The 12,039-nt window shown below is 34.7% G+C and overlaps 1 protein-coding gene across 1 annotated transcript; it reads left to right on the plus strand.

Moving 5' to 3' along the window:
- The first annotated feature begins 2,292 nt into the window (after nucleotides 1-2,292).
- Nucleotides 2,293-8,729, plus strand: LOC150107891 (uncharacterized). Its single transcript, XM_090415375.1, has 5 exons — nucleotides 2,293-2,386; nucleotides 2,682-2,737; nucleotides 6,447-6,563; nucleotides 8,483-8,569; nucleotides 8,703-8,729. The coding sequence occupies exons 1-5, from the start codon at nucleotides 2,293-2,295 to the stop codon at nucleotides 8,727-8,729; spliced, it is 381 nt and encodes a 126-aa protein (XP_090271501.1).
- Nucleotides 8,730-12,039: the final 3,310 nt, after the last annotated feature.

Genomic DNA, 12,039 nt, shown 5'->3' on the forward strand with positions numbered 1-12,039 from the left:
TTCATATTCATTCTTTCTTTTACTTGCAGCATATTGATAGAATCCTTTTAGGTTATCTTCAACTTGATTGAGCCGTTTCTTTTCATACTCAGATTAACTTTCCGCACAACACAAGCTCTTCTAGCTTGCTGTTTATAATTTTCATATCTGACATGATAGTTAACCACACGATATTCTATTCAGATTACGTTTTCTTTACGAATCTCCTGCTTAATAATATTACAATCCATTTCGTTCCTACGCTATGTATTCTTCGAACTCTAACGACACATTCTGATGTTGCATCATTTAAGTATTTTCCAATGCTTCCCAAGTACTGTGAGAATCCAGTATACTGCTAAGTTTGTTATAATTTCCTGCTTTTTAGTTTAGAGTGTAAATTTTTCTAAATGGCACATTCATAAACTTAGATACTTCCCAAGCGAGTACTGCATGGTCACTGTCACCAGCAGGAATCAGAATAGTTACGTCATTAATTCTTAATTAATTCTTCTCTCTTGATTATAGTGTCAGAAGGGATTCATCTGAAATCCCCAGTGACTCTATAATAAAATCTTGCAGTCTTCATCCTGGAGTTTCTTTTGTCACTTCCTTCTTGAGGAAGTAGTTTCGCAACAGCTCAATAAATTCAGTTTCATTCTGCTCATGAGATTCTACTGCTAACCAATCAATGATCGGATAATTAAATTGCCCATTATGATTACTCTTTTCGCACCCATCGTATTTATTTATTGATGCGTATCTTCTTCACTAGCAACCGGTCCATTAGGTGTGTGGCTGCAATCCACTATGTATGTACTTTTGTTAGATTCCACCTGAAACCAATTGGCTTCGAACTCACTGCCACATAATAAATAAATAAATAAATAAATAACTTTTATACTAGTATTACAATCATAGGTCTTAACACTAATACACAATAACACAATCTAATAACACAATCATAGGTCTTAACAGTAACTACATTCAAATGATGTTATGAACAAAATGTGTATTATACAAGTTTATACACAAAATACAAGTTTCGTAAATCGTAGAATTTACGAAACTTCTCGGGAACTATTATTTCAGTGTTTTATAGAACTGAATAATAAACAAATGTGGTGTAATCACCGAAATATGTCTTTTGAACCAATTAGCCACAGAAGTTTACGCCTATTCTTAACTCATTTTTTTTTCCTATACAAATAAAATCACGCAACTGAAATTAACACAAGCTTGATGAAATTTCGTCATAATTGGTCTAGTCTCAGGGATCAGCTTAGAGGGATAAATAAAATGGATGAAAGAACGGACAAAGCGATGTTAATAGATTGATAAATCTCAAATTTTTAAAGATGATCTAAAATTTTAAGTCACATTTGGGTTCCGCCGAACGTTTTTGTTTAAAATTCAAATATCATCCATGAAAGATTGCAGATCAATATCACATTAGTGCTATGCGAGAGGTAAGAGTTTTTTGAATTTCTTCCCAGTTATTTTCAAATGCCAGTTATTAGGAGGGCCGTTCCAATCGGTGATGATAATTAAGTCGGACTCGAAAATACATCTTATTAGTTGAAGAGAGTGTATTAGCTACCCTCGATCAACCATCCATATATAAAGTGGAAATTTAAAATGGAAACACGCATGCAAAAAAAAAAAAAATACGTGTATATATTTTTATACATGTGCGTATGGTGTACACTACACACACAAACAAATTTAAAGAAGATACGAATTGTCTTCATTCATGAAGTGTTTTCAGTACTACAGCGTTGCGTTGGCAGGAGGAAGTAGTTACATCAAAGATATATACGAATTTGATAAGTTACAACGTCGAGCTGTTCAAAATGAGTGCCCACGAAGCGCCGTCCTTGGAATGATTGATTTTTGCCATTTCAACAAACTAAAATACAATTAAGCATTCAACAAAATAAAATATTATTACAAGAAGGCTTTACTTACAAGTATTTGTAAGTACAAATTTGAATAAGTGCTATAACTTTCTGCCACAAACCACAATCTATCGTTTGACATTAAAAATAGTGAAAGGGAAATTTGGCAGGTTTCTTTATGACAGGGAAAATCTCATTGCTATCAGATTCTAATATTTCACTTTTCTCTTATTTCGATGACATACAAAGCAAATAAATCTCAGTTTATTATCTTTCATATTTTTAACGAGAAAGAGTGAAAGAGAAATCCTACAATCCTACAATCCTACAATCCGTTGCAAGAGTTTATAACGTTCCAGAAATGGTATAAAAATGAAGCTCATCAGATCCCATCAGAACAGTGATAGACGGCAAAATGAGTCCACTGATTGTGATCACTACTGCTTTGCTTCTGGCGAGTGTCGGGGCAGACGATAATGCCTTCGTGAAGACAATGCAAAGAGATTGCCGTAAGTTTATTCGTTTCTTAATTTTAGTTCATTTGAATTGATAAATCGCTGTGGGGGCGAGGTCATTATTCAGTTAGTTACGTTATAGAAGATTACATCGGATGGTAGATGGTATTTTAACAACAATGCTCATCGTGGAATTTCGCGAGAAAGTTTGCTTCTCAATACTTAAGAATTATACTAAATACTCCATTATGGAATATCTTAGGAATGCATTGATTTTTTTCTTGATTTGCTGTACGAATATAAAAATTATAATTCCTGAGTAATGCGTTTGTATTCTTAATGTTTGTAGTCCTTGACGACCATCACGTGCTTGTGGACTGCGTTTTTGACAATGCGGGACGAGAGGTAAGTCATCCTTTAATTCCGATGGATCGTATTACTTCATTATGGTGAAGTAACACGAACCAAAAATATCAAACATTTTTATTGTTATTTAAGTGGCTAATGAGTACTATTCAATCTGTCATCACGTTTTTCTTTGGCTGAAACCTTTTAATGATAATCATGACAGTCTGGTTTGAGCCCTTCTATTTGAATTCTGTTTACCACTCGAGAAAAAAAAGAAACACAAAAATAAATGAGAATATCTTTACTAATCTCTCACATAAGTGACTAAACTAATCTCTCATCATAAATATGTCATTTGCGCTTAATGAAAAGTGTGTGTGTGTGTGTGTGTGTGTGTGTGTGTGTGTGTGTGTGTGTGTGTGTGTGTGTGTGTGTGTGTGTGTGTGTGTGTGTGTGTGTGTGTGTGTGTGTGTGTGTGTGTGTGTGTGTGTGTGTTATGATTCATCGAGTCGTTTCCGACCCCTGGCGACTCCACGCACATACACTCTCCATTCCAATCTGTCCCTGACCATGTCTTTCAAAACCTCCAAGCGCACTCCACTTGCTTCTTTAACTCCATCCACCCATCTAATTCATGGTCTTCCTCTTCTCCTGCTTCCATCAACTTTAGCAAGCATCATCATCTTTTCGAGGCCGTCATTTGCTCGCATAATGTCCGAAGTATGACAATTTTCGCTTGATGATCATAGCTTCAAGGAAGCAACTTTTGCTTTGCAGTCCATGGTAATCGTCTCCAAACCCATAATTCAAATGCATCTATCTTCCTTCTTTCACTCTTTCTCAGGATCCAACTTTCACATCCCTCAGGCACCAGAGTGAATACCATTGCTTTCACGATTCTGATTTTTGTTGTGAGGCTAATATCTTTATCTTTAAAGATCTTGCTTAAATTTATCATTGCTTTTTTTCCGAGTAATAATCTTCTTCTAACTTCTTCGGTACAATAACCATCTTTGTCAATTCGGGATCCTAGGAACACAAAATTGTTAACTGCTTCTATTTTCTCCTAACTTTTGTCTTTTTTAGGTTAAGATTAAGACCATATTTAGCACTTTCTTCTTTAATTTGCATAATCCTCTTCAATTCCTTCATAATTCCTTGAAATCTTCTTTGCATTCTGCTAGCAAGGTAGCAGAATGCAGAATGCAATTTATACCTCAAAGTATTAATATTTTTTCCACCAATTTTAATTCCAACTGAAGACTCTCCAGCCCTATCATTCTCTTAAAATGTATTCGCTGTACAAGTTACACAGGTACAGACATAAAATACATCATTGTCGCTTCCCTTTGCCTATTGTGAAATACTCAGTTTCTCCAAGATCTGTTCGGACAGTAGCTTCTTGTTCATAATAAAGATTCCTCAGAAAAATAATGAAATTCTCTGGGACTCCCATTGTTCTTAACACATTCCACAATGTCGCATGATCTACAGAGTCAAAAGCCTTCATATAGTCAAGGAAACAAAGGTAGACATTCTTGTGATATTCCTGTGCTCTTTCTATTATCCATCTCACATTGTCGATTTGATCTCTTGTTCCTCTGTCTTTTCGAAATTCTGCATGTTCATCTGGCATTTCTCTCTTCATAAATAGTTCCAGTCTTTTCTGAATGACCTTAATAAGACTTTACTTGCCTCAGAAATTGGTGCTATAGTTCTGTAATTTTCGCACTCTCTTGCATCGCCTTTCTTCAATATAGGTATATAAACTGATTTCTTCCATTCCCTAAGCCATGTAGTTGTGATCCAAATTCGCCGACATAGAGCTGTTAAAATTTTACCCGCCTTTTCTCCCAGGGCTCTAGCATCTCAATAGGTATTCCATCTCCTCCCGGTGCCTTCTTACTGGATATCTGTTGCAGTGCTCACCTCACTTCACTCTCCAGTGGTACTGGTTCCTGTGTATAATCCTGCTCTTCAAATATCTCAGTAATTTTGGAGTCCATTCTGTAAAGGGCTTCTCTATACTCTTTCCATCTTTCTTTGATGTCTGCAGCTTCTGTAAGATATCTTTTGTGTTTGCTTTTCAATATTGTCACCTTGGCACTAAACTTCACTGTTAGTTCTCTGATCTTTTTGAAAAGTTCTCTTGTTTTTACCTTATTGTTTCAGTCTTCTATTTGTTGGAATTCCTAGTTAAAGTAGTTTTTCTTGTCTCTTCTGGCTTGTCGTTGAAACACTGCATTCAAATGCGTACTTCCTGCAAATTTCCTGTGGCCTTCATTTTCCTCCTTTCCTGAGCAGTTTTGATGGCATCTTCTGACAGCCATTTGGACTTCTTCTTTTTACAAACTGAAAATTAATGAAGAGTACAAACATTTTAATATATTTAGTTAAACATATAACTAGTATGGATAATCACGTTACAGATTGACTAACAGAATCTGAAAATACACCATTTCTTTTATTTCTTAATTTCTAACGACATTTCCAAAAAAATAAAATTCGTTAGAAATGAATTACGTGTAGTTCAGAAAAAATTTATAAAGAATTTCATTTACTCCATTTCCTCCTTTCATTCCAAGTATATAAAAGTTTTAGAACTACTCTTATTCTTATTGTATTTTTATGAATAATACAATGTTAAATAATAAAAATAGAATAACATATACGGACTAGTCATTGGGAGAATATTGGGAGAAGATTTGATTTACAGAACGAAATCTGAATTGTTAAGGCAGATCTCCAATTTCACTTATAAACTTTAATAGTCTATTTGAGTGTTTGTTATCCTTGGTGAGGGCAGCTTTCCTATCAGATGCAGTGAATTAGTAGCAAAGATTTTGGTATATCTGATATGACCAGAGTGATCAAACATTAACTTAATCTTTCCTGGCATAACCTATTTCAACTCTAACCTCTGAAACTGCGAAACAGTTTGGTGTTCTTTTTCGCACAAGACAGTACTTCACACCTTCCCATTTGCTAACTTTACACAAAGCCCAAATACACCTAAGTCCAAACATGTTTCTCCCAAATTTGGGGTGGTGCACCAAAATCCACTGTAAGATTGCTCGATTCTAATCAATAGAGGGCAATTCGGCTAAGTAATGATCCCTCTCTCACAGACTTCGAGTTTCTGATTTGGACCTCTTCTACACATACTTTCATGGAAAGTGCTCTGCTAATCTGTCCACTATTATTCCTCTAAGCTCCACCAAGAATCACTGCTAATCAACATCCTTTTACAATCGATCTTAAACTCACTGAACTAACTCCACTGCCTCCTCTTTCATTCCTTCTACTTCCATCCTTTGGAACAGTCTTCCTCTCTCTGCCTTCCCCAAAGATTACAAACCTCAGCCATTCAAGCAAAATGTGAACAGGAAACTCCTTTCTTCTACTCCGCTTACCCACACACACTGTGTTATAGTGTGTGCTATAGATCATGTGGCCCTCCTTGTGTGAATCAGACATAAAAATTAGCTTATTAGAAAATCGGTTCCTCACCAATTTTCAAATCGTTTCACTCTTCACTTCATCATAGGCGAGGGTGGAAGGGGTAACAGACCGTTGATTTCTGAACATTATAAGGAAAGATTATTTCAAACAGAAATGCGCCCACTTACTATTTATTCTTTCAATTAGTTTTAAAAATATTTTTATCGTTATCAGAGGAAGTTTGCAATATTAACAGAATATTTTCGTAAACGTTTGATAAAATTCTTGTTTAAATTATTGTGATGATTTTTTTTTATCTTCATAGCTTTTAGAAGACTGGAAGAAATGTGCCAAAGAAGTTGGCGGGAAGGATGTTTCAGCCACCCATGAACTGGTGGGCTATTTGTGCGAAGGAGTTAAAGCTGGATCAGGAATTTCAGACGTAAGTTAGATGCGTAATTGAATCAATTGAAAGTGGCGTTTAAAAATAAAAATATCTATAAATCTATTAATAATGATAAATATTATTATCTGCGAAGCTTAATCCAGATTTCTGGACAATGAAAAAAATAAATGCATTTTTTTTATTCTCCTTTTTTATAAAACAAATTGGTTAATCTCATATGGTATATATTTTTTTCTTAAAGTCGAGTTGTACGTCAGGAACAGCAGCCAAGCCTTCAGTAAATATTGCCAACACACCGTGTTCAACCACATTAAGTTTTGTTCTCATCAGATAAACACGTCTTACATGAGAAAAATGTGAAAGAAAATTTCCAGAAAAAAGTAGAACTCGCTCACTTTCTTCAAACACCTACTGCTTATTTTGATTGGTAAAAGGCTAACATAGTTGTGTGTGTGTGTGTGTGTGTGTGTGTGTGTGTGTGTGTGTGTGTTATTTTTCCCAAATGTGTAGTTTCTCTCAAATTAACTTGATATTTTTCAGCATGTAACATCTTGAAGTCGCTCTTAACATTTTGTTTTTCTCAAGTACTTTTGACTTGATTAGGCAATATCTTGTGCGTACCATTGATGCGTTGGGAGTTGGGAATGAAGGAAGTAGCAAACTTTTGATTTTAAAGATTGTAGCATCATATTTTTGTGGAAGCAAGTAAGAAGGAAGACAGTTGTAGAGAACAGGATTGCAAGAAGTGAAAGAGGATGAAGTGGAACTTTTTCTGTGAGTCTTGAGGGAACGGTGAAAGTGATCTCAGCTGCGTGTGTTTCAGTGGATTTGTTGCCAGGAGGGGGAAGATGACTGATGCCAGTTCGTAAGAACAATTACCATGAAAGTACCTGTAGAAGATGCTTGCTTCAGAAACCAAACCCCAGTGTGAAACTGAGCAAGTGAACTGGTAATCAACCTAATCGTCTTCTTTTGTATTGAGTCAAGTATTTTTACTTAGCTCTCAGTGTCACAGAGCTTTTTAGCGTTTCAGGATTTCCCTTGGCATTAAGCAAGCTTCTCTTGTAAAACGATATGTGAGTGCCACTGAAGGAGAGATTCGATATCAGTACTGAAGACAGTGAGTTTCATGCATCGTTAGTTTTAGTAATTTGTGTAGCTCAAGGTTGGTTAAATGAGAAGGAGTGTAATGTGCTCTCACCCACAAAACTGTGTATTGGACTGGTGGTCAACTGGAGCAATTCACGGATATACTGAAGAAAGTGGGTGAGACAAATCTGGCAATGCAGTTGAAGACGTATTTAATTATTAGATTTTTGCACCACATCTGGTCGAAGTCCTTAGAGACGGTGGAGATATCGAGCGCAAACAAATGACATTTAACAAAGTCTTCGGCGATATTAATGTTCAGATTCTTGTAATATTTAAGTGGATCCCCTATAGATCCGCGGCAGGAGAATAGTCCAACCAAGTGCATTAGGAAGAGAGGTTGTGATTGTCTTCCTACAAGGTATTTTTGGAATTTCAGACAACACTTGATGACTTGATTGATTATACAAGTGCTGTTCCTGGAAAGAGGAGATTAGCAGTAGATTGTCGTCTTAATAACGTAGATCGCATACATTATTTACTACGAACTAAGAAGGGTCCCTTCTGAGGAAGAGATCCATGTGTATTAAGAGACTGGTTGGGATTATCTGTTATTATGGGAGGCAGGTGAACAGTTAGAGCAAAATAATAATAATACTATTTATTATTTACTAACTAAGATACTTGATAAATATTTTTTTTATTTACTGTATTTAGCTTCACAATCTTAATAAATCTGGTAATTCAGGTTACATTTAAATGTACATTACTTAGCCATAAAGAAGAATGCAATTTACTTATAGAGTCTATTATGCATATGTGTCTAAATGTAAATAAAAATTAAAGCAAACGTGGTATATTTTCAGACTATTATGGGGGTCAAGCGATGCAGCTTTGCTAAAAGTGGGATAACTGAAGCAGAGTTGATGGATAAGTTTCGAGAATCTTACAAGGTAAGTCAATGAATTTTGACTGCACAAAGTTTTGGTAGTTAATAGATTGCTAAGATGCACGCATTAATGCAAACCAATCTACAATTGGCATTGCGGTACAAACCTTAATCTCTGTGTGATTTTATTTTTTCAGAAATGTGGGTCAGTTGTTGCTGAATAGGTAAGTTTGTCTAACTTCTATTACAGTTCCGTTACTTCGTTGCTTTATAATTAAGATTATTTTTAAATATTAATTCGCTCTGATTGATAAAACAGTGCTTTCTGAAACACGATTTCACATTGATATCATGATGGTGGAATAATCTCATCTTGCATCATACGAATGCTTGTTTCATCTTTTAAGGATTTCGTAAAGAAATTTAAATTAAATTGCACGTTTAGCTTCTTTAAAGTTTATCTTAATGTAGTGCTTGATTTGCATCGTAAAGAAGAAAAAATATTCATTAGGTTTTAAGAAGTTTAGAAAAGTTCAGGAGACAGCAGATTAATATTGGTTGTTGCTGCAACATCATTAATTACATTATTAATCAACATTACATTACATTATTATTGGGAATATTATTCTTAGTTATATACATAATTATTACTTACATTTCAACAGTATTATCATTGCAATGTTTACATCACCCAAGCATAAACATCTCATAATCACAACTGAATATCGAAGCAAACATTTTCGTTTTCGTTATAAGGAGTACGTCATCAATATTAACAGTGGTGAATAAATCGATGAAAGGATCCATCTACCAAATGGATAATTATATCCCTTTGGTAATTTTTTGCAGAGTGGACATTTCACTGAGCACTGGTAAAAGGGTTGAGTGGAGAAGGACATTGTGAACAATTCACTAACTTAGACTCTGTGGCATGTAACTGGCAGTCGTAGAATGCTGTGCTGCGTATGGCCCTTTTTTGTGCAAACCACAATATTTGCGATGCTGTCTACGTGTTTCTCTACCCTCTCTCGTCTGGGATGTGAAGAACTTTCATAAAAGCTTTTCAAGTAAAGGGAATGTTCTTAGTTTCATAAGAAGGTGAGATGACAAGTTATTTTTCAAATCTGGAAACTCAAAATATAATTACAAAACTGACAAATGGTCATAATTGAAAAGGCCATTAACAGTAAACCTAACGCATTGGCTTCAACGATTTAATGCATCATCAGTAATTCTAAGCCATCCATCCATCCTAACTTTATCCTGCTGTGTTTGTTTTAAAAAAAATATGGAAAACTAATCTGAAATAATGAGTTTGTTTAATATTGTGTTTCAGGAACCTCACCGATGTCTCTGTAATAACTTTCATGAGTTTCGACGTCTCTTCTCCTGTTGTGCTGCTTATTAAATGACAAAATGCAAAATGCATTTGTAATGTGTTGTATTACTGAAAAGCAATGTTATTATGCACAGTAATATGTGCGGTATTTGATTAGATAACTTTCTAACATTTTTCTAAAAATGTAAATGCAAAGAGCAAAATAGTGTTTCTTTTTGGCACGGAACTTTGCATACTAATAAACTCCTCTTTAAGATTGTCTTCTGACTCATTTTTTATTCATACCAGTTCGCTGTTTAGATTTGTTTTTTTGAACTGTTAAAAATTTTAAATTGCTCGCCTTTGTAAACAGTGAGACCGAAAAATAGTGCTCATACTCTTGTATGAGCACCTTTTCCTCTGACATTAACGCTGCAGTTGTAATTTGTAAGTATCCTACAAGAAGGGTAAAGAGCAACTTCGACGCTAAGCTGCAATCATAATCTCACCGAGAATCGACTCGAAGAGCTAAAGAACTAAACGTACTTACTACAAAGCAGTACAATAATATCTTCATAAAAATAATGAAAATCTAAAACAAAGCTCAAAATTTCTGCAAACCGAAACAGTTGCTGACTTGATTGGTAGAGTCATTATCGCATGCTCTATTCAACCAACGTGCTGTGGGTTCGAAGTCTACTTTGGACATTCATGTTTGTGACTGTCTTTAGGGAGAAAATTAATTTCATCTCGAAATACTTTCGTGTTCGATCTCAAAAGCAGGATTTGCGAACTTTGCAAAAATAAACAATATATATATATATATATATATATATATATATATATATATATATATATATATATTCATATTTATATATACTAACTATAACCGAGACTAGAATAACAATTAAATTTATTCAAAACGCAACATGTTTCATCGGATTGTCCGACTTCTTCAGGCGTAGGAACATAGAAAGCAAGTCAACACTATAAGAAACATCGTATCACTATAAAACGACTATTACAAAATCAGTTAGCTTTGATCAAAGCTAACTGATTTTGTAATAGTCGTTTTACAAAATCAGTTATCGTTGATCACTATACTATAAAACGACGATTATTGTTGCATCTTCTATAGGTAAAAGTGATAAGGCTCTGTATTACTAAACCGTTGGTATTTAGGGTCTAGCTACTCACTGAGGAGACCTCAAAAAAGGTTAAAACCGGTCTGGGTAGTGACCCCACCCATAATGCATTGCAGTACATCTTCTAGTGAGATGTGCTTTACATTATGGGAAAATACTAATAATAGTGATAAGAGCTTTACCCACCTTTACAATGAGTTGCCCTGGTGTTGTATCATCTTTAGACTTGAACTTTGTTTCAGGCGCAAACTTAATTTGTTTTCATACTTGGGATTAGTATGAAAACATATATTTATATATATATATATATGACAGAATGATCATTGACTCGGTTAACATACATAGTTTTATGAAAAAAATTACAACTACAACGTTTTAATGCTAATTATGTATAAAGACGGTCTATGATGTTCATAGTCTTTTAACCCTCAATGTTTAGTGTTTTTTCTTTTATAATGTCACCTGAAGAAGGCTGTTACAGGCCGAAACTAGTAGTGTGTTTATATTAAAACCTTTTTTAATTAAATCTCGGTTCTAGTCATTCAATTTTTTTTTCATAAAACTATATATATATATATATATATATATATTGTTGGTACATCTGTCATAAGCAACCACGTGAAATTGCAAGTCATTCTATCACGTAGTTTGTTTTATACAACTGTCTGAAATAAAAGTGTTGTCTGCATCCCTTGAAACGGATAAAACTGAGTATCGGGTGAGTATAAAATTCTTTGAAAAAGAAGATTTAACGCCAAAATAAATGCATTCGAATTTTACAATAGTTTATGGGCATTCCTCTTCTTTGTTTTCGACAATTAAGATATGGGCTGCCAGATTAAACGTGACCGTACCAGCCTTGAAGATGATCCACGTGAAGGACGTCCAGAAAAGTGTAACAACACCAGAAATCATTGATCAAGTGTACAATATGGTTTGGATGAGCTGCGAGTCAAAGTGCATGAAATTGCTGAGACAATAGGCAGTTCAAAAGAACATGTAGGATATATTTTGCATGAAGAATTGCAAATGAAAAAGTTTTCTCAAGATGGGTGCCGCACTTCCTCACAG

The sequence above is a fragment of the Typopeltis vanoorti genome, chromosome 3 (genome assembly GCF_054136105.1).
Source record: "Typopeltis vanoorti isolate ZY-2024b chromosome 3, IOZ_Tvanoo_1.0, whole genome shotgun sequence".
NCBI lineage: Eukaryota > Metazoa > Arthropoda > Arachnida > Uropygi > Thelyphonidae > Typopeltis > Typopeltis vanoorti.